The sequence below is a fragment of the Myxine glutinosa genome, chromosome 11, assembly GCF_964187855.1.
Source record: "Myxine glutinosa chromosome 11, kmMyxGlut1.1, whole genome shotgun sequence".
Lineage (NCBI taxonomy): Eukaryota > Metazoa > Chordata > Myxini > Myxiniformes > Myxinidae > Myxine > Myxine glutinosa.
The window spans coordinates 122,662,158-122,685,963 of record NC_136271.1 but is presented as its reverse complement, the minus strand read 5'-3'; the positions used below and the strand labels follow the sequence as shown (position 1 = coordinate 122,685,963).

At 42.8% G+C, this 23,806-nt stretch overlaps 1 protein-coding gene across 4 annotated transcripts in view; it reads left to right on the top strand.

Moving 5' to 3' along the window:
• CDKAL1 (CDKAL1 threonylcarbamoyladenosine tRNA methylthiotransferase) overlaps positions 1 to 23,806 on the top strand; it is a 612,415-nt gene that overhangs the window by 553,701 nt on the left and 34,908 nt on the right. For 3 of the 4 annotated variants that reach the window (XM_078787090.1, XM_078787091.1, XM_068131113.2), the window contains 9 exons: positions 2,402 to 2,514; positions 4,622 to 4,706; positions 10,223 to 10,319; positions 13,253 to 13,301; positions 13,889 to 14,009; positions 15,979 to 16,082; positions 20,867 to 21,033; positions 22,237 to 22,382; positions 23,426 to 23,606. In XM_078787090.1, coding sequence (XP_078643216.1) covers positions 2,402 to 2,514; positions 4,622 to 4,706; positions 10,223 to 10,319; positions 13,253 to 13,301; positions 13,889 to 14,009; positions 15,979 to 16,082; positions 20,867 to 21,033; positions 22,237 to 22,382; positions 23,426 to 23,606 — 1,063 coding nt within the window. Of the gene's footprint in view, positions 1 to 778; positions 897 to 2,401; positions 2,515 to 4,621; positions 4,707 to 10,222; positions 10,320 to 13,252; positions 13,302 to 13,888; positions 14,010 to 15,978; positions 16,083 to 20,866; positions 21,034 to 22,236; positions 22,383 to 23,425; positions 23,607 to 23,806 lie in introns of those variants that run through there. The other variant, XM_078787092.1, reaches the window with a different exon arrangement.

Genomic DNA, 23,806 nt, shown 5'->3' with positions numbered 1-23,806 from the left:
GCACCCACGTACGGGCACGTCCTAGCTTATATATAGTACGGGCATGCCCTAGTATATACAATATATGTATATATATATTGTTGGGGTTTTGAGAACCCTGCACTTTGTAAAGTGTTGTAAATATACCCCCTTGTAAATAATTATTTTTGTAAATACCTCCATTCATTGTAAAGGTCAAAGGTCGTCCTCTAGTTAGTCCACATTGCAACACGTAGCGAACCATAGGCCCTCTTCGTAGTTATTTCATTATTATGTGTTTCAGGTAAGGCTGTGTTTCCAATAGTTGACTCTACGTTGCATTAATCAAATAAGATAGGCCCCTTTCGTTCTTTTCAAAAGCGGTGCGAGTGGTTTTCTATCCCGCAAGCCGCCATTGCCATGTGCTCATCTCGGAGAAGAAGGGGGGAGGAGCCGCCAGATCATGGGCGTGGCACCTCATCGTCATCAGAGGTGGAGTCAGCGAGCCCTAACAGCCAACCAGCACCACGGTGAGCGACCCGGTAGGCGTGCCCTCATAGCCCGCGGTTTGATTTCGGGAGGGCAATAAAAGGAGGAGTGAGGGACTGCTTACGCAGATGAGTGAGGGAGCACGAACCGAGAAGTTGGGTGGAGTTGGAGGAGAGTCGGTGAGAAGGCAGAGAGAGACAAAGCTGCGGGAAGCTCTGACACGCTGCTTCAAACAGCCCCTGCCGTGTGAAGCTCTGACACGCTGCTTCAAACAGCCCCTGCCGTGTGAAACCGAATATGTGGAGTCGCTGGCTGCTCACTTCCAGCCCGGAGCGTTGAGCTGAAGCGGACGTCGTTGCTGCGTTTTCCCGCCCGAACCTTCCAGCCCTGCCGTTCTGCACGGACCCTTCTCCTTCGTCCAGCCCTTCCTGCCTGCAATTCCCATTCGTGTACGTGAGTTTGTTCTGTCTGTATTGTCCTGGGGATAAGTAAGCCTGTTTAAGAATTGCCCTGTGTATCTTCTTCTTCGCCCTGTAAATTACTTTTGTTCCTTCTCTTTCTTTGGGGTGTTGTACATAATTAATAAATACCTGTTCCTCCTTATTCTTTGGTTTCATTCTCGTCCGATCGCTTTCGTGATTTCTGTCAATTGAGTACCTGTGGTGCGATTTTGGCTGAACTGCTTTTAATCGGGTTTAGTCAATTGATAACGGCTCGAACCGCGGATTGCTAAACCGCTCGGCAAATACCATCTTGTCCGTGGATCGAGCGGTACTTGTCTCCCTGTTTTGCGGAGGGATTGATAAAGGTATTCGGGAAAACACTTGGACCAATAACCTTGATCAATCCCACCCTGCAAAAGAGCGTTACAAGTACCAGGACCGGTCGGACGGCCAGCTTAACAGGACAAGGGGATTAACCCCCCCTTGCTAACGGGAGTGCCGTCCCCTGGATCCGTAACAATATACTGCCTCTGCTTGCTTGCTTGTACTAACAGGAAATGTTATTAACCCAACTCCTCGGTCTCATGGGGTTGTGCTCTCCATCCAGATGCACTGCCTATAAAGGCGGGTTTTGTCCCAAATATTGGTATTTCATTCAAAAATCTTCTTCTCAGAAACCAACATACAGATCCAGACCACCACGAGGCATTGGACCATGTCCTAACCTTAAGTTATGCTCCTCATGGTTGTTTCACCCCCTGGAAAGGGGGCCACGAGCCCCCTTGTCAAATCCCTCATTTTAACTAAAACATATTCTTCTCCACAACCATCTGAGCGATACAGACCAAATTTGGTATAATGCATCAAGACAATAAGGTCTTGTGGGGTTGTGCTCCCCATCCGGATCCACCCATTTAAAGGGGAAAAAGGGGCGGGGGTTATCCCAAATATTGGTATTTCATTCAAAAAGCTTCTCAGAAACCGACAACCGGATCCAGACCAAACTGGCCATGTGGCATTGTGACCATGCCCTAACCTTAAGTTGCGCTCCCCATTGCTGTATCTCCCCTGGAAAGGGGGCCACGAGCCCCCTCCCCTAATTCTTCGTATTCAATAAAACATATTTGCCTCACAAACTACATGACCGATATGGACCAAATTTAGTACAATGCATCAGGACATTAAGATCCTATGGGTTTGGGCTATTCGGATCTACCCCTGAAAAGAGGCCGAAAAGGAGGGTTTCATCTCAAATTCAGGTAATTTATTTTAAAATCTTCTCAGAAACCGTGGGGAAATGACCATCAGTGCCACACGGGGCTATTTTTATTATTATTATTATTATTATTATTGTTGTTGTTAAGGTGTGGTCATTTGACGTACCGTATTGTAATGAGCATGATGTATTGCCCCATCATGCCATTGTCTCTACCTTGCCCATCTTTATACCATAGCTATTATCACCGAATCCAGCATAAACAGGTATTCAAAACAAAATGTATTTCTCTCAGCATCATTCCAGGGGTGCACACGATCTATTTGAAGACCTGGGGATGTTCACACAACACGTCAGACGGCGAATACATGGCTGGCCAGCTTGCTGCATACGGTTACTGCATTACAGGCAAGCAATGCTCATCTTTCCATCAGCCTTATACACTGCAGGAAAATAAATGATGTTTGATACTGTCATGGTGAAAAGAGTCCCAAGGCCATTTCTTACAACATTATGGCCACGTAACACTGATTGACTGGTCCATTTAGCTGTAAAATTGTATGATTTTCTTTCATTTGACACTAAAAAAACCAACATTGCAAGACGTATCCAAAAGTCGCGCTTTAACAGTGAAAAATACTCACCTCTTCACATTTTATTATGAATTTCTAAAAAAATTAAGAGATGGGTAGTTTTTTTTTTTTGTTATTCTACAGGACGTTGTAGTAACTCATCTTGCTATAATTCACCAAATGTCCCGCAAAAACGGCTGTCCTAACCTAACGGTTAGGACCTAACGGCTGTCCTAATGTCCTAACCCGATCGCAATAAAATTTTGGGTGGGTAATCCTGGGACCCCCTGGAGTAAAATAGGCTATATTGTTTTTCCAATTTTTTTCCAATTTTCCAGTTTTTCCAAACATGATGGAATAATATTTACCGATATGAACAGTGATGTGGCTTTTATTGAAATTCGACAAATACTGTTTAGATTTTGATGATTTGCATGTGATATGATTTAACAGATGTTTACATAAGTCGTTTAAAATTAAAAAAATCCTTCAATTTCCGATATTTTGCCTTTTCATTTGGGCCTCCCAATTGAAGCCCCGCCCGTAGAGCGGGTACCGTTGTGAGTTTGGTGTAATTTCAGAAGTCAATTAGTTGAAGTTTCATTTTATGAACCAAAAATATATGGATTTCATGACATCAAAAAAGTGAAAAAAGTGAAGAACTCCTAATTATAGCACGTGCCGTGTTTTTAAAACTCAAAAAAGGAAACCAAGGGGAACAAGTTCCATTACAACCAATTTAAACAAAAAAAAAAGTTTATAAACTCATCATCCGCAAAGCCATGGTTTTATCATGGTCCTCAGGATGTCTTTGTGGACCCGAGAGCAGAAGTTGGGAATCAAGGTAGAAGCACGACTTTAATATATCTGATCCAATTTCTGAGACTGACCCATTGTTAGAGCAGCCAACTATAAGTGATTGGTAGTGGAAGCATATTTGTGAGTTGGAGTTTCACTCCTCATTTTACCAGGAGATATACGAGTAAGTTTGCATAGCGAGTGCATTCAGAATTGCCAAGTCTACAATACATACTAAAGCATCCCAAAATGCAAAGCCCATCCGCGTCCACTTTGTACTCAAACTAAACTTAACCAAAACAACAGCTAAAAAACAAAATGTAAAAATTATTCATTAGTGTTCTCCATATTCTCATAATGAAGGTTTTTTGAAAATTTGATGACAAAAGCTTAAATGGTAAAACGCTTTTGGCCTGGACAGACAGACAGGCAAAAAAACAAGTGGTCATAGACCGGTACTTGCAAAATCAGTCGCTGCAACCTTGACCTTTGGACGTCAAAACAATAGGGTTCTACCTTTTGATTAGTGAACTAATTCAGTGACCCAATATGCAAATTTTGTTCAAATTTCAAGTTTGAAATCGGATGAAAATTGATGATTTTATGTAACCTACGTCTTTGACCCATTGACCTAGAATAGGCTTCTACATTTTGATTGGTGAACCAATTCCGTGATCCAATATGCAAATTCTGTTAAAATTAAATCAATCGGATGAAAATTTATTTTATGCAACCTTGACCTTTTGACCTTCAACAATAGGCTTCTAGCTTTTGATTGGTGACCCAATATACAAATTATGTTCAAATTTCAAGTGGATTGGATAAAAATTGGCGATTGTGTGACCTTGACCTTTTGACACAATTATTAATTAGTCTTCTCATCATAAACATATTCTGATAATAAAGGTTTGTTAAAAATTTGATGACAAAAGCTCAAATGGTAACAAAAATAGTTATGACCTGGACAAACAGACAATCAGACAGAGATAGATAGACAGGCAGAGACAGACAAACAGATAGGCAATTGCAAAACCCCGTCTCCCGCTATGCGGGCGGACAATAGCATTGCTCATCAATGGCAATCAATAAGATATGCTGAGGTGTGCAGGGATCTCGAGTGATTACTAAGAACCGTTTTGTTGCAGACAAAGCTGATGAAGCAGATCTTTGGCTCCTCAACAGTTGTACGGTGAAGAGTCCAGCAGAAGACCACTTTAGGAACAGTATCAAGTGAGTTAAATGAGTACCAAGCTCATTTGTGGCAAAATGCTGGACTTGCGTGAGATTATTTTATTATTCACTGACAAAGTTTGAAATAGATCATCTCATCAGACGTATCCATTAACATTGACCGATTGTGCCGGGTGGTCTAAAACCTCCGCGGAAGACCGAAAGGATGTTGAATGTTACCGTACTGCATTCAGAATTAGGAAGTCTACAATCCACCAAGGATTGCTCAATCAAAAGCCGAACCTGGCAGTGTTCACGCGGGAAGGCAGGAAAATGCAAAACACTTATAATTAAAGGGGGTTTTACTTACAAAATAAATACAGGGTGTTCCCGCTTAATGTCATCCCAGTTAACGTTGATTCGTTATACCGTCTACACTAATTTGATAGGGCTTCACAGAACGTTGTGATTATTTACGTACTAGCAGGGTACCTGTTACTGACGGAATTTCGTAGATGCCTCACCTGAAATGAGCAATTTGTTTTGGAGTGTGTATTGGTAGAAACAATAATGCTGTGTAAATGTTCAGTGAACAGATATCGCAATGGGTGTAGCAGGTAACCTCGACAATAGGGTGGTCCACAGATATATGTAATATTTAATACTATTAAAAATCCATGCTCCACAAGGCTGCCCTTGTTCCTATGTTTATAAAGATCATATGAACCAAATATGAGGCCAATTGGTTGCTCAAAAAATAACATTTTTAATTTATCCCGTTTTTTTCAGATGGCAGAAACTCGCAGCTCTTCCACAGTTTGGTTGCTGGGCGAGTCTGAAAAGGAAATAATATGTGGGGGACTACCAACCAAAGGACACACATTGCAGAAAATGGTGTACCATCACATACATGAACACCATACAGTTCGTGAAAGTGCCAAACTTAGTGTACAAGCTGTGTGTGCATACTGGGAGAAAGCACGAATTCCAGTGCAGAGAGAAGATTCCTGTGAGCGCCAACTTTTGAAGTTGTATGATGCCTACAAACTGGTAAAGAAAAATAGAACCAAGACATTCGAAAACTATAGAGTGAAGGAGCAGATGTTCAAAGATGATCTTCAATCCCTCTTCGATATCTCACCAAATGATGCGCTTGAGAAAATGACGAATGAAGAAGACAAAGCATTCCTTATCATGCAGCGTGAGGATCCCTCAAGTTCACGTATGGGATCTGTGGACAACACTCTGGCAGTGAAGGAGAACAGAAAGCGTATCAGGCTTGAGAATGAAGATAAAAGAAAGAAGAAACATGCTGCTGAGACGCCAACAGCAATGCAATCTGTTCCATCAACATCGGCTGTGGTTGATGATGATGATGAGTCTGAGATTGAAAGCTCCGATTCAGGGGACAATGAATTCAAACTCCAAAGTCCATCTTCTGCCAAACAGGTGAAAAAGGCTCCCATCAAGATGATCACTCCAGCAATAATGGCAACTCTGGACAGAGTAAATCTCTCAGATCGGTGTGCTATGTTTGTGGCCAGTGCTTTTGCACAATCTCTTGGTCATACCATTGAAGACAAGTGCAAGCCAACAATAATAAATAAATTGAGTAATTGAAAATAGATAATTATATTATCGATGAATTCATGTATGATGCTAAAAATTCTGCATCTTATTATTCATTAAAATTTGTCAACATTTTGAGCAACCTCGAAATATTGTCCAATCCAGCTCAAATTTTCACAACAAACTACTTTCTTCAATAGGAATAGGGGCAGGCTTGTGGAGAAATGAAAATCCAATCTTCAAATTTTTGGACCACCCTTCTCGACAGCCTCGTTCCATTCCACCAGTGAATATTTCCAACCCGTGCTTGTTGTATGGGAGGGGCGGGAGACAAAAATGAGAAGAAGGAACATGCAACCTTATGCACAAAATAAGGCCTAAACCCACGAGTGGCGCTGAAATACCAGACACACCATGAACAAAGGGGCAGACGAGGCCTTGCGGGCGGCACGATGCAGTGGCTGGTGCATTGGTGAGGTTCTCGACAGCGAATGTCAGGAGTGATGTGGTGGAGGCAAGGGATTGTGGTGAAGATGGCGGCCAAGCAGAGGAAGGAGAAAGATGGTGTTCTCTTTGAGGTCCGGCTCCAAAACTGCCGCGTGCAGGCACAGTTACTCATCATGCCTCGTCAGAAAACAGGCGATTTTGCACAACAATCTTCCCCATCTGCTTTCTGATGGACTCTCACTCCCTCCTCGGTGCATGTTTAACAAGTCGACTTACTCTGTCAAATTCCCTGTTGCAAGAATAAATCGAACCTACATGATAACATGGTCCATATATTCTATGTCCACATATTCTATTCATGGTCCATGGTCCATCTATTCTTAGCACGATCTGGCTATGGTCCGAAGAATTATTATTCCTGATAATCATACAAATGTTCACTTTGTATCTTTTCTATGAAGAAAAAAGATCATTAAGTGGTAAATAAAAGTCGATTTTTTTTGTATTTTTTTTTTTGTATACAAAGTCGAGGCTCTTCGAAGAGAGTTTAAGGTAACAAACTGACAGTTGGACAACAAGCAAATGCAATAAGGGGAGGATCATGCATGGGCAGAAGTGAAAATAGAGAAAGAAATGGCAACATGCAAATCTATCAGGAGAGGTAAAGGGGTTGATGAGGATAGACAAGATCATGGGTCTGAATGGAGGATGACCAGAGGAGATGATGTACGACCGACCTTAAACCCTGGAGGGAAAAGTGAGATTGAACAGACTAAGGAAGTTCCACAAGTTTTATGAATGAGGCACAAAAGAGTGGAGGTGTATAAAAGTTAACTTTAAACAAAAAAGATTGTATGTGAAGTTACCATGTAATTATTCACTTCAAGGTTTTTATGCCTCCGCCACCAAAGGTGGCCGGAGGCATTATATTTTTGGGTTGTCCGTTCGTCCGTCCGTCTGTCCGTACGGGCTAAACCTCGTTTTTCTCAGCAACCATATGTCCAATTGAGACGAAAGTTTCAGGGTAGGAGTGACACCCGTGCAGAATGTTTTTATCATAATTTTGATGTCATAGGTCACATGGTATGGCAGCCATCTTGGAATAAATGCAAATAATGAAAAAAATATTTATCGGAAACCGCTGAATGGAAAAATTTGAAACTTGGCACATTGTCAAGTACTCCCAATGAGGAACAAAAGCATGATGATGATGACATCATAGGTAATGGCAAGTGGTAAAGCATGTGGTGAGGTGGAAAGAACTGGGAAGTGGCCATGTGCTGTGTGCAGGAAGGGTGTCGGAGTGAACTCCATTCAATGTACAATGTGCGCTGAGTGGGTTCATCAAAAATATAGTGGTCTGAGAGGCTCATTAACCAGTGTGGCAGCTACATTCAAATGTAAGGTGTGCACAGAGGGAGCTGCAGATGGAGGAAATGTTGAGTTGGATCTTGGAGACGGCATGAAGCTGGAAGGTGTGAAAACATTTTGCTACCTCGGGGACATGCTGAATGGAGAAGGTGGATCAGACTCGGCAACGGTTGCTAGAGTGAGATGTGCATGGAAGAAGTTTCGGGAACTGAGTGGCGTGCTGATTATGAGGGGAGTGTCGTTGAAGCTGAAGGGAAAGGTGTATGCTGCATGTGTGAGAAGTGTTATGATTTATGGGAGCGAGGCATGGGTCATGAATGTGGAGCAGCAACGAAGGCTGGAAAGGGTGGAAATGCGAATGGTTCGGTGGATGTGTGGAGTATCGTTGAGGGAGAGGAAGACAAATGATGAATTGTGAAAGATGATGGGAATAGAGCCTGTGATTGATGCTGTGAAGAGGAACAGGTTGAGATGTTTTGGTCATGTGTTGAGGAAGGATGAAAGTGACTGGTTGAGAAGAGTGATGGAAATGAATTTAGAAGGAAGTAGAGGACGGGGAAGACCGAGAAAGACTTGGCTAAAGATGGTGGAAGAAGAAATGCGGGCAAGGGGGTTAACAAGGAGAGATACAGAAAATAGGGCAAAATAGAGAAGATTGTCATGGGGACCACAAGGCTAACCCCGCTCTAGTAGGGAAAATGGCCTTAAAATGCATGTTGTGTTGTGTTGTATAGGTGAAGTGGTATACCAGTCAAAAATGATTTAATCGAATTCCTTATCCTAAAAATCTTAAATTGCATGCACATGATCGATGACCCATTTGTATTGAAATATTAAATTTATGACATCATAAGTCACATGATTTGGCAGCCATATTGGATTTAACCTAAAACCTTTTTTTTAAAAACATCTTCTCCCAAACCACCAAATCGATTGACTCAAAAGTTTATGTGCGTAATTAACTGGGCATGTCGTTTAAAAGATGATCATGAAAACATCATTGGTTACATGGTGTGGCAACCATATTAGATTGAAGGAAAATCTAAAAAAATTATATCTCTGAAACCACTTACCCTATTGATACTAAATTTTACAAATATCATCTAACACCATTGTTGCATATACTTTGAAAATGATGACATCGTAGGTCATGTGGTTTGGCAGCCATCTTGGACAGAAAAACGAACCTTTTCCGATTAAAACAAAACATCACAAACCTGATCCCCTACCCATACATATGCAGAGTGTACATGTTTTAAGGTCATATGTCACGTGGTTTGGCAGCCATATTAGCTTGAAAGCCGATATTTAAAAAAAGCCCTTCTCTAAAACCGCTTCACCGATCGATGTGAAACCTGTCATGTCTGGTGAAAATGTGATACTTGAAAACAGCTCAAGGGATTAAAATCAAACTTGTTTATTTTTAGGACAGTGAACGGTGGCATTTACGTGTTGTGGGACTTTGCAGAGGCATATTGGCACACAGTCGCATTGCTGTAGTTTAATCTTTCTTTTTTTCTTTACAATAAGCCAATGCTCATGGAAAAGTTAAATGACAGAGGTGGTCGATAAACAGACTGACAGGAAGGTACAGGGGTGCTGGCAGTCAAAATGCACAGATGCACGATATTATGAAGGTGGTGGGCTTGAGTTTCAAAACAGTTTAGCAGTAGGTATGGGGTACCTATGGGGGTACCAACAGTAGGTACATATGAAGTAATGAGCAGCAGTCTTGAAGGACTGGATGTAAGAGGATGAGATAACAGACACAAGGAGTCTTTTACACATTCAAATAATGGGGATGAACATTAAGCTTGGACTTGGGGAGGGTATTAAGATGTTCTTTCCTGGAGAAAGTGACTTTGGGGTAGGGCAAGTAGAGGGAGATTATAAGAGAGGCCATAATGAACTGCAAGATCTCAAACCTTCTTGTGTTGAGCGAGAAGCAGACGATGGGACTTGGTGTTCTGCCGAGATACATATCCCGACTTCATTGCTTTTCAAACTGCCACCGATTAAAAATGAGATGCATTTCATTGGTCTAACCTTATTTCCTTGCAATAAAATAATAACTTCATCAATGTTACTTTATTTATTATTTAGACAAAAGTTGAGGAGAATAAAAGAGGAAGAAATTAACGATGTGTTGGTGAGACCTGGTTCATTTGTTTTGTGTTGTGTCTTTGCAGACATGCACTGGCAAGAAACAAAAAAGTTGTGGTTGCAGGTTGCGTACCTCAGGCTCAGCCGCAACTTGGCTACATCAAAGGTCTCAGTGTCATTGGGGTAGGGCACATTGGGGTTGTGGGTTCTCAATTGGGAATGATCCTTGTTAAGCTACATTTTGACAAATTGGCATATGTTTTTTGTCTTTGCTGTAGCTTGGCATGTTACACAATTCCAATCATCATGGCCTTGACTCAGAAAGTGTGTGTCTGTGGGGATGTGTGTTTGTAAGGATGTGTGTGTGTGTGGGGATGTGTGTGTGTGGGGATGTGTGTGTGTGGGGATGTGTGTGTGTGGGGATGTGTGTGTGTGGGGATGTGTGTGTGTGGGGATGTGTGTGTGTGGGGATGTGTGTGTGTGGGGATGTGTGTGTGTGGGGATGTGTGTGTGAGGGGATGTGTGTGTGAGGGGATGTGTGCATATGTTTCACATATATGCATTCCTAAAATGCTGGACGGACCGAGTTGAAAAATGTGGGAGGGTTTTAGACGGTTAAAAAAATCATTTGTAGTTCAGGGAGGGGAGAAGACCGTCATTCTCTCTCTGTAACGATGTATGGTGGGTGTCGCTCTGCCTCCAAGGAAAGAGACTGTCCATGAGACGAGGCAGGTAGAGGGAATAGCAGGGATAGAGAGGCAGGGGGGCCCTGCGGTTTGTGAAGCTACCTCCTTTGGTGTTAACCATTCGTAGTCCGTAGCAAAGGGGTTCCAATCTATGTTGGGGGTGGGGGAGGTTCCTATCCTAACTTCCTCCCTACCTCGGCATACCTCCAACCACATGTACCACACCCTCCACCATTTTGTGGACATCTGGCATTTTCTGTCTACTTTTCCCGCACACACTAGAATTTGAAAAAAATATTCTCATTTCAATTTTGCCACAGTTAAACCACACTTTATGCGCTTAAAATTTTAGATTTTTTAAATTTACCCTTGGGGAAAGTGTCAGGACAAACAACACACTCCTGATACCAGTTGTGTGGAGTTTGAATTCCAATGTTGACTCAAGCTGTCTCATCAAAAGACGATCCATTAACACATTCCGACTGATCCGGGAGTACAAGACGCCCACCAATGACCAAAACATGGTAAAATACTGCATTCAATTAGTAAAATACATGGTAAAATACTCCGAAAAGACCGTCTGGAAAACCTTCCCATATACTTTCTCAACAATCCTCTCTAAGAAGTTCTGTCGCTCAAGTGTTTGGGTCTCACTATCTGCCATGATCTTTCCTGGGAAAACCACATTTCCAAGCTGGCCTCCAAAGCCAGTCGCCGACTGGGCATCCTCCGTCGTGCGAAGTCCTTCCTTTGCACACCTGAGCTCCTCACCACATACAAGGCTTTCATCTGCAGCTCAATGGAATACTGCTCTCCACTCTGGGCTGGTGCTCCTGCCTCACACCGAGCTCGTCTTCACACTGAAGAAACCAAAGCTTTCAGGATCATTGGAAGCTAACTCTGAGGGCCTTTCACTCTCTCACCGCAGGCAGGTTGGTGGTCTTTCTGTCTACTACCGACTCCTCTCTGGCCTAGCTCCCCCAGCTCTGTCTGTGCTATGTCCCCCAAATATTCCTGCAGGACGCACAAGAACTGCCAGCATGCGATCACATGGACCAAGCTATTCTTAATACAATCTACCTATGGACCTCTTCCCCTACCCCCCCTCTTCCACGTTACAATATTGTACTATTTTTGGAATATATATGTCAGGTGCTGGATTGTTTGAATATGTACCCATAAGGAAGAGTATTTTCATGGTGCAATATTCCTTTAGTCGTGGTTTGCTTCTTCCTTCTTCCTCATCCGTATGCAGCACAGGGCTGTGGGGTGGCTGTACCGCTGGTATCTCCCGCGATGTGCCCTCTTTAGGTTAGGGCCGAAATCTTTAATTTGTTCAGGGTGCCGGAGATAGCTCACCTACTCTTCACGAAAGACGCCACTTGATCTTGCTTCCACCAGCTAATGACGGCAGATGGAACACCCAGATTAACGTCTATCCGAGGGACGGCACACACATTGATGAATCAAGCTGTCTGTGAAACAGCGGGATGACAGTTTATTGCTGGGCGGGATTCAACCCCAGGTAGACAGCTTAGAGGTGAGTATATAAGTACCTCTGCGCCATCCTGCCAGCTTGTGGTGCTTTGCAGAGAATATTCATCGTAATACCTCCACCACCAAAGGTGGATGGAGGTTATGTTTTCACCCCTGTCCATCTGTCTGTTGACTGTGAACAGAATATCTCAAAAAGTTGTGGACGGATTCGGCTGAAATTCGGTGGAGAGTTTGGGTATGTGACAAGGACGAAATGGTTAGATTTTGGTGAACATCCGGATCTAGATCTGAGTATTTTTAAAGTGATTATTCTCTTCACCATTGAGAGATAGGGCTAAAAACGATATATAGCATGATATTTCAAAAAGTTTTCAATGGATTATGATGTAACTTGGTGGACAGGTTGTGTGTGACAAGGGAGAATTGATTCGATTTTGGTGAAGATCGAATCCGATATGAGCATTTTTTATTTTTCAATTGATTCTTCGCCATTGAGTGATGGGGCCAAAAACGATATATAGCATGATATTTCAAAAGGTTGTGGATGACTTATGACAAAACTTGGTGGATGAGTTGGGTAGATGACAAGAACAAGCCGATCAGATTTTGGTTCAGGTCCAGATCCAGATCTGACCTATCAGTGGGATACAAAATGTAAACCGTTCAGCCTGGCGGAGGTATGCTCTCTACCGAGTGCCGTTCTAGTTGATTTTGCCATCCTTTTACTTAAGGAGTAACTTGACCAAAAAGAGCAGCAACATCAACATCGGATACATTCATTTGGGTGGATATTTAAGGCTCTGAGTGATGTTACATTGTCAGGCATTTTGTTTCCTGGAGGAAATAGCTTCATTACAGATATTGCTGATAATATTTCTGTCAATTCCTCTGCATTCGGTTTCTGGGTTTGAATTTGTTTTAAATTGTGTTCAGGTGCAGCAAATCGATCGTGTTGTGGAGGTGGTGGAAGAAACTCTGAAAGGTGAGACTTGTGAACCATTCATTTGTGAGAAACATTTAATAAATGTTTTCAGAATGGGCAACAGATTACCGACAGTCAGATTAATAGGTTATGTCATACTCGGGCTCTTAAAGCAGCTCTCACAGAAGCAGTGACAGAGATGGTCAATCATTTTGTCACATGAAAAGTGACACTCTCAATCATTGGTACTCACACTCGCACTCGCGCTCGTAGTTGCTTCTGCTCTTTGTTATATATAGCCATGACCTCAGTCAAAGTCATGGCATCAAATAGTGTGCGGCTATGCTCTGCAACCTCAGAAATACCTGTTCCATATTAGCGTTCTGCATTTTATTTTAAACATCGTCTAATGCTCATGGAGTGTGCGTCTGAGGAGTTAACCTATGACCTCACTGTGCTAAAAATGGAGTTCAAATCTGCGGTCATTGCAGCTTGTTTGCTTGACGCTTTCTTCTCTCTATTGGTTCACCTGATGACTGTGATGATGACAATACAGTCCTTTTTCACCAGGTGTACATTTTGCCCTGTTTTTCGTTTCTAAAAATCATCCTGTTGATGCTCACAGAGACCAAACTTTGCTTTCCCAGGGCACATGGTGAGGTTGTTTGGAAAGAAGAAAGTGAATGGTCAAAGAGTCGGGGGTGCTCGCCTCGATCTGCCAAAGATCCGCCGCAACCCACTAATTGAGATAATCTCAATCAATACAGGGTAAGCCTTAATGTAACAAAAAAAAATCACAACAATAGTTTCTTTGCCACAACCCAAGCAACCTTTGAAAAATGCCCAAATTGAGAATTTGATGTTTTTTTTATTTTATAGTCATACTAGCTGAATGCACCCGACGTTGCCCCGGGTTCTTTTTGAATGAATTTAATATTCTGTGCTAAAAAAGGAATAAAACGCGGCCTTGCGAAGCAGCGGAGTTTGACTATCCGGCCGCGGCCGCATTTCGTTCATTTACTACTATAATTCAGCTTTTACTCGTGGCCGTAGAAGATTGACTAGTATAATTCAGCTCAGCTTTTAATTGCGAAATGGGCCCAGCCCGGCCGAAGCGGCCTCAACCGGCCTCGCCACCTAGCCTATAACCTTCCCAGGGCCCGTCCCGACATTTTGGGTTCTTTTTGAATGAATTTACTACTATAATTCAGCTTTTACTCGCAGCCGTAGAAGATTGACTACTATAATTCAGCTCAGCTTTTAATTGCGAAATGGGCCCAGCCCGGCTGAGGTGGCCTCGACCGGCCTCGCCACCTAGCCTATAACCTTCCCGGGGCCCGTCCCAACATTTTTTGTTTCAGAGGTTTCCTCCTATCTTTCACCATTCAGGAGATTAGCGCGTGCAGACAAACAAACAAACAAACAAACAAACAAAAACTTTCTTTTATATATATAAATAGAAGATAAGGCTCATGGGAGAGCTTGTACGAGTACATGTATCACATGCACAACAAGGACATGACATGTCATGTCGAATTATAAGGTGCCCGATGAACAAATGCATCAGGTATATGGGATTAAAACCTGGGTTTCACCACATTATGAATCAGGGGTTCAGATGGGAACATTAACCTGTCAGCCCATACGCATTCGTTTATTTATTTATTTTCTCATTTAAAAAATAAAATTTTTGTGTTGAAATTAAAATTGTGTGATGAAAACCAGTTTTACTTCCCTGTTTTCTTTTTGTCTCTTTGTCTTTCTTACTGTCTGTCTATTTGTTTGTCTGTGAGCAGGATGTATCACAAAGTTATGAAATGATTCGGATGAAACGTAGTGGACAAGTTGGGTTTGTGACAAGGTTGAAGTGATTAGATTTTGGTGAAGATCCGGATCGGAGAATTTTGTGATTCTTCACCAATAAGAGATCGGGCCAAAAACCATACATCACATGACATTTCAAAAGGTTGTGGATGAAAATTTGACAAAACTAGGTGGATGAGTTGGAGGTGACGAGAACAAGCCGATTCTATTTTGGTTCAGTTCCGGATCCAGATCTGGCCTGTAGGTGGTATACAAAGCATAAAAACGTGTTCAGCCTGGCAGAGGTTTGCGCTCTACCGAGTGCTGTTCTAGGTTTTTCCTGGTTTCCCATAATTGTTCTTTACAGGACATCCTTTTCTTTTGTCTTTCTGCCATTTCTGTCCTGTCCTATTTTTGCAGGGACCTGCATCAAACTCCCTCTGCTTTCTCAATGACATAAATCTTTCAGCAGTTCGAGCCCAGATAAATAATCTCACCCGGACCTAGCCTATTCTCCTTCCTTTTGTTTTGGGTCGGGTTTTTTTTTTTTCAGCAGTTCATCCCAAATTACTATTTGTGTTGCGTTTCTCCTGTAACTCAAGATTAAAATAAAAAGTAGAGTAGGCGTGAAATCCCCACCCAAAACAGCCTTCTCAAAAATGCAATTTTTGCAAATGGAGAAGCAGCCTTCTTCAGCCTTTGCAAACAGCCTTCTCAAAAAAAAGCAAATGGAGAAGATTGGCATGGGGACCGCAAGGCTAACCCCCGCTTTAGCAGGGAAAATGGCCTTAAAATGCATGTTGTTGTTGTTTGTTGTCTCAGGATGGTTTCAACAATAGATCGTCTCAGAGATGTTGACTTGTGTAAAGCAACCTCCATTATTCATTTTCATTGCTAAATTGATAGATTTGATGTTGATGTGTGAGATGTGCAGGTGTTTAAATGCCTGCACATACTGCAAGACAAAGCATGCTCGTGGTCAGCTTGCCAGCTACCCTCCAGATCAACTTATTGAGAGAATGCAACAATCTTTTCAGGGTGAGTATGCTTGCCATTTGCAACACTCTGGCTGGAAGTCTCCCACGTTTATTTCTTGTACACAAAATTGGGCTTATGGAAGAGGGAGAAGAGAGAGAGAGAGGGTAAAATGGCAACGTAAAATGGCAATTATAAAAATGACAGTGGGCTAGTACAGTTAGACACAAGTAAAGGTAATAAGAAAGAAGAGGAGTGGAAATACAGTAACCTGCAAGGAAGGGAGTTTAGTTAGTTAGGTATGGTCAACAGGGTTAAATAAAATCGTAGGTAGAAATGGAGAATTGCATGATATGGTGGTGCACTGCTTACCTAAATGGAGGGAAGAGTGTGATTGAGCAGTTTCCAGAAGGCAGTTCCATAAATAGGAGTAAAGAGGATGAAACAAGTTGGGATGTGCAGAAAGCCTGGGCTTTGGAAGTTTAACTAGGAGGAGGTTATTAGAAGAACACATGCGTCTTGGAGAAGAGAGAGCAGATGCAGCTAGACTGGAGGAACGGCTATAAATAGAGGCCACCCACCTGCCTGCGATGTGAAAGCAACTGGCCTTGTGCTTTGTCCTCATTGCAGGGATGCTCAATAAATCCAACAGCTTTAGATTTTACAGAATCCAGGATCGAGAGACTGTGATGCTGGGGCACCAGCCATTAGGAGAGACCATTACTCCATTGAGCTACAGACAAAGGTATTGTAGGCTTGGAGTAGTTCTGATTTTTCCAAAACAAAATACTTGAATGATGAAGAATGCCTAGTCCGCAGCGGGCTTTGGAAGCCATCTTTGCTAACAGCCCAGTGACTGACCATGGAAATAGCTGGGTGGGTCAATTTGATGATCATTCCTGACCAACAAGATAAAAACGTGAGATTTGCCTTGATTTAAAGACTCTCAATCTGTCTGATTCTCTTGAAAAACAACTTTACTATTCTGCCTATGATATCACCATGTAGAACATTGCTGTTATGAGGGCCAGCCACTGCTGAATGAATCCTCTTCGTTAGATCTGGCTGGGCAAGAGAAGCCACTCGTCAGCTACTTGGAACATTATGTTCAACTAGGGCATGCCCGTACGTGGGTGCCCGTTCCTTGCCAAAAAAAAAAAAAAACGCTACCCTTACGCTCTACCCCGCCCGTACGCCCGTAAACAAAAAAAACAACGCTCTTCGCTTCCGCCCTTCGCTCTGACTGAATTGGGAGAAATAATGCGCATAAGAAATCGAGAAATTATTATTTTCTCCGGAAGAAATCGAATTACGAACCGTAATGGCGCACGCGCTCGGCTCGGCTCGCTCTCACATCGGCCACGCCTACGCAACAACGCGTTCTGTGATTGGCTGCCGGAAGTGCAGTCTTCACTGTCCGGAAGGTCGCAAATCGCAGTTACGATGAATCGCAAATTAGTTTTAATTAGTTTTAAAACATAGTTTAACGGCAACATAGTTTTCCAACGTGAAATAAATGAATACGCTCTCAAATGTGCCGTCCGAGGCAGAGTCTGTTCGCCACGTTCGGCACACGTGATAGCTCGCTGCTCTCTGATTGGTTGAATCGTTTTTTGGACATAGCTCGGTAACTACTTCTCCGATTAATATGAAACCTTGAAAAGGCACATCCTCGGGTCCCCAGCAATATACCTGGCAAGTTTAAAGTATATCGGACCCGTGGTTGTCGAGAAACAGCGGTCACAGACATACAGACATACAAACATACAAACATACAAACATACACACAGAGATTACTGGAATTATAGATAGATGCTGGAAGGTAACACACGCTCAAGCTGTTTCTCCACAAGAATAGACAATCATACTATCCAATCCATTTCTGTGAACAGCCACTGGAATAGGTGCAGTTCCTGGAACTCATTGGCTTCACTCTCTGCCTTAACCTTTTTTGGGGGTATCACATCACTGAGCTAGCATCAAAGACCATTCGCCATCTGGGTATTCTTCATCGAGTTAGTGCATTGCTGAGCCGCACAGAGGTCATCTTTGTGTGCAAGACTTTCATGTGTAACTCCATGGAGTATTGCTCCACGCTCAGGGCTGGTGGTCCTGATTCCCAGCTTGCTCATTTGAGGTGGTTGTAAACAAGGCCTTTCACATCATAGGATTCCCAAAGACCGTCACTGTCCCACCGGCGATAAGTTAGTGGGCTCTCTCTCTCTGTTTTATAAAACCTTACATCTGTGTTTGCTCCCCCTGCCATCTCCTACCTCTGCCCTCACCAAGCCACTCAGGTCACACACATTCCTATGGAACCCTCCCCCCCCGCCCCCCAACCCCTCCTCTCCGCAAAGTCCCGACTGGTTCCCCATCTGCATTCATTCATCCCTCTGTTTTCCTGATTATGCCATCATCTCTTTGTGTTCAGTGTCTCGTTCCATGCACTTTGTCTCTCAAATACGCTGCCCTCCGCTGCCTCGTGCACATGTACATCTACTGTCTTTTGTACACAGTGATTATTCCCATTTTGTTCCTCTCCGGACCATTGTTGTATTCATTTTTGTGTTATTCCTCCTCTTCTCCTTGTGTATATCAACCACCTCCTCCTATTTCCCCTCCCCCCTCATAGCCGTTGGTAGTTTGTAAACCTGCTGTCCTTTGTCATTTCACTCCTCTAGGAATGTAGACCCTTGTATAAAAAAGCTGCCTTCAATTTTTTGTGGATGCTGAGAGACTTACAAGTTCAGACCTCAGGTCAAGCTCTGTGGCATCTTCGGACAGAAACACAAGGTGCCAGTTTTATGGGGAAACTGCAGGATCCCATTGTTGGGGTTGGTGTTTCAGGAGATAAAGGCAAGCTGCTTTCTGGCAATTGCCTCACCATATGAATCTGTACTATGGAGGAGAATGTTGGGAAAGATAGCTTGAGGTGTGATGGTTTAAACTAAGGTGTTGAGAAAAGAGAGTGAAGTGTTGAGAAATAACTTTCAGGCACTATCTATGCCTAAATATGAGATGCTGGACTAGTCGGTGAAAGAGATTGTGTACTACCAGATATGGCAGCATCTTGATGGTTCCCTGAAATCCACTAGAGATGCTGACATGAACTATCAAGAATACATGATATGAGGAGCCATTGGAGTAGAGGAAGAGCAGGAAAAGTTTGAGGGGAAATTGGAAATTATAAAATCAGGGGGTGAGGGAAAGTGAATGAGTTGGGAATCAAACAAATCGGGTGATGCCTAAAACGTTGCAAAGGGTCTCAGCAGCAATATAATGTTCAATGGTGTTTCATCCAATGCAAAGCTAGCTGGAATGGTCTCAGTTGGGATGGCCTTAGACCACACACACACACCACACTACAGGGAGGGAATGGATCCAGAGATATTCCATATGGATTGGGGGGACAGTTTGGAAAGGGAGATGCTGATGTGGCAGGAATAATCAGGCAGGGAGACGAGTAAGTCTGGGAATAAAACGTTTCTATTAGACAGATAACTGGATAACCCCATGTCTCACTGTATCGCTCAAATTCAAACACAAAGCAGATATACTAATATATCAGAGACTTACAACAGACTTGCCTACCTTTACGAAATGGCCAATTGTTTTGCAAATCACTTCAAAATTACAGAGGTAAGGACAAGTGCGAAATTTTTTGGCAAATAGTTGTTAACAAAGATTCATTGAAATCGGGGTTTTTTTTATGGCAATTTGTGGCAAATGGCACATAAAAACTAGATTTGAACGGTTAAAAGCTGAAACTACCTGGTTAAAAACTAACAGCCTAGGTGGTGTAATGGTTGGAGCATCCACGCCGAGTCTGGGAGGTTGGCGGTACAAACCCTGTCCGAGTCATACCAAAGACTTTAAAAATGGTACGTGCTGCTTCCTTGCTTGACGTTTGGCATTTAAAAGGTAAGCGCACGGACAATCCCCATCGTTAGGCATCCATGGTGAGGAGGAAATACCTCCTGAGGAAATGCCCCGCTGAGTGTGACGAGAAAGGCAGCGCCATTGATGTGACATCACTAGTACCCAGAATGCCCAAGGACGGCACTTCCACCAAACTCAGTAGCTGTGTTTGTTTCGTTTGCATCCTGCGTTGTCGCGTGCTGTGTGGCATGTGCGTTGCAGCCTTAGAACATTCGTTTCACAACAAAAATACAGTACGGTACTCACAAAATGCCAGTTTAATAGCCAATCATCATACCAGTGGTGCCGTGGCAAGCGGCTCTCAATAGTGGGATTTGACAGTTATTGTACATTGTTTTTTAAATTCAGGAATAAAACTAACATTGTCATTTCCTGTTTGAGTGCAAATTTTGTATGATTTCCTGAATTTGTGGTCGAAAACCTGGTCCTACTAAGCGCTGCCTTGGGAGGCAAAACTGCGTCTGCATAGAGGTAAATTCCGGAAGTTGCCTATGTGAAACCATGACAAGCAAACGTTCACACGAAGAAGAAGAACTACACAGTGATATTTGGAAATTACTAGAAATTATTGGGTCTCTATTACTGAATGGACTTGTAACACACCTGCCTTCCCTGCACATGCACAGTAATTTACACCACAGTGTCGTACAATCGTTGAACAATCAGAAGCACATTCCGATCAACAGTATGTCCCTTTAGGAGTGAACGAACCACGTGTCTTCCACTGGCTTCAAACTGAAAGAAAAATAATTTAAAGCTTTACGCATCAAGAAGCGTTGCACAAGCAAGCTTTTCAGCCATAAACACATCTTAACAATACAGCTGTTTCACATTGAGCCCTTATCTCGAGGGGTAAGAATATTCTCGTGGATAAGCGTTGAGTTTTAATAATTTTATCCTGGTCGCAGAGGGTGTGTGTGAAGTGTGGCTGACCAGTGAGGATACCGGTGCCTATGGGAGAGACATCGGCATGGACTTACCCAGCCTTCTTTGGCAACTTGTGGATACCGTGCCGGATGGAGCAATGCTCCGACTCGGCATGACTAATCCTCCATACATCTTGGAACACCTGGAGGTAACTAATGCAGCAGAAGTGGAGTCATATTCATAGCTTTCTGTCATAGGAAATTGGTGTTGATATCGTTTCATGCAAAACTATAACCCACGAAATGTATTTTTATTCCTCCAGCGACTTCGTCGTTATTGTGCTTTTAGGTTGTCCGTCCGTCCGTCCGTCCGTGATAGGTTTTCGTTACCGCGATAACTTGGAAACAGCTGAAGGGATCTTAGTCAAACTTGGTGCAGGTATGTATAATGAGGTAAAGATGAACCGATTAGATTTTGGGCTCATGACGTCAAAGGTCAGAGGTCACAACAATATCCCAAGCACTCCCAAATCTGGCCTGTACGGTAGGGTGGCAGGAAGGAAGCCATTACTCAAAAAGCCCACCTTGAGTCCCATTTGAGGTATGCAAAAACCACTCCGGAGATTCTGAACCCATGTGGCAAAACATTTTGTGATCTGATGAAACCAAGATGGAACTTTTTGGCCAAAATGCAAAATGTTACGTTTGGCACAAACCCAACACGTACATTATCCAAAGAACACCATCCCCACTGTGAAGCATGTGGTGGTACCTTTCAGGATGACGACCCATAGGCCAAAGCTACACTGGAGTGGCTAAGGGAACACAAAGATGAATGTTCTTGAGTTGCCCAGTCAGAGCCTCGACCTAAATCCAATTGAAAATCTGTGGCATGACTTGAAGATTGCTGTCCATCAACGCTCCCCAAGCAACTTGACTGAGCTTGAACAGTTTTTTACAGAATAATGGGCAAATATTGCCCAATCAAGGTGTGCAAAGTTGGTAGAGACCTATCCCAACAGACTCACAGCTGTAATTGCTGTCAAAGGTGCTTCCACCAGGTATTAACTCAGGTGGACACTTATCCAACCAAGATATTCTAGTTTTGTATTTTTAATTAATTTTCTGAAATTTGTAGAATTTGTTTTTCACTTGGAAGTTGTGGGTTACGATGTGTAAATGAAGGTGGAAAAGTCTGATTTAATGTGTAATTTAATTGCAGGCTATAAAGCAACAAAAGGTGACAATTTTTAAAGGGGGTGTGGACTTTCTATAGGCACTGTAAACATCATACCGACATATTGAAATACCTCGTGATTATTGTGTGCAATTGTCACCTGCCACCTGGAAGATGGTACAGTGCTTTTATTTTTGTATCACTTTGTGTTGCGTTTGTTGATATTTGCATGCAGGAAATGGCCAGGATCCTGTCCCATCCTCGTGTTTACTCTTTCCTTCATATACCTGTGCAATCCGGTTCTGATGAAGTGCTGATGGAAATGAAGCGGGAATATTGCGTAAACGACTTCTGCCATATTGTCAATTTTCTTACTGAAAGGTTTGTCATTTCGGTATTCTATTCTTTTATCATTCTGAACTGACTAAGTTGTCTAGCCTTGGTTCAAATTTCGGCCCAGCTACTCGTATAAACTGTCATCCCAGTGTTTCACAGGCGGGTTGATTCATCAATGTGTTCGCCATCCCTCCAATGGCCGTTACCCAGGATGTTCCATCTTCTTGCATTAGTTGGTGGACGTTAAAGATAATACAATGTCCTTCGCGAAGAGTAGACGAGCAATTGCCGGCACCATGGCCAAATTCCAAATTCTTGCCCCAACTACTTAGTCGAACATCAGGCCTAGCCAGCCAGTTCATGAGAGACTTGGATGAAAAACTTCCTCTCGCCAATCCCACAAGAACGTGGGAATAATTTGGGTCATTAGAGAAGATTATTTTGTCATCATTTTGCTAGTTTTTATTTAGTATTCTGTTTTGGTTTATTGCTTGCTACATGGTTGACATTAAGACCATACTTTAGGAAACGTTTTTAGAATTTGGGGGGAAAATTAGGTGAGGTGGTGATAAACAATGGACTTTATTAACTAAAAGTTAATGTGTGTTTACTGCCATCGGAAATGAGGTATATCTGTGTTTGGTGCGTTCCCCCTCTTCATCAGAGGAACCCCTCCTCCTTCCAATCCCAGTAAATAGTGATACTGTGAAGGCCGAACCCATGATTGTGTTTACATCCGGATAGGGAGAAGTTTCCACGTGGAAACCCAAAATCTTTATTGTATTGAGACATTTATGAAACCTCCCACCCACCTTCGGATGGATAAATTTCCACCATTCCCATCCTCCCAGCTAAACCTTCCAGCTTATTGGTAACCCCTCCATATCTCCACCCATCCCATGGCCTCTTAATTTCCCAACATTTTATCTCTAAATTTACCATTAGCACTGAAAACAATCATCTGGATTAGCCTTTGTATTTGGCATATTAATCCAAAAATACAGAACAACAGTATACACAACCCTTTTAAAAGGGCTTCGATCTGTTCAGCCACAAAATGTAACAGGTGATCACCCGATGTCACACAGAGTTCCGGGCCTTACGATTGCTACTGACATTATCTGTGGCTTTCCTGGTGAGACGAAGGATGACTTTGAAGCGACTATGAACCTCGTGAGACAATATCGATTCCCCAGTCTCTTCATCAACCAATTCTACCCTCGTCCTGGAACCCCGGCCGCTCGAATGCCTCAGGTTCCAGCTTTAGAGGTAAGGCCAAAAACTGGATTTTTGGGAAGGAGTAGTGCTTTGGCTCAGACCTTCATGCCATTAAGTTGTACAGTATATTCACACAATTTGATATATTCATTTTGTTCTTGCATCCAGACTTGCTAAATTACCTTTTCTGACCTGCTTTGCACAATTTGATTATTGTCTCTCAGTTAGTGCCATAACCCTTTCCAAAATGA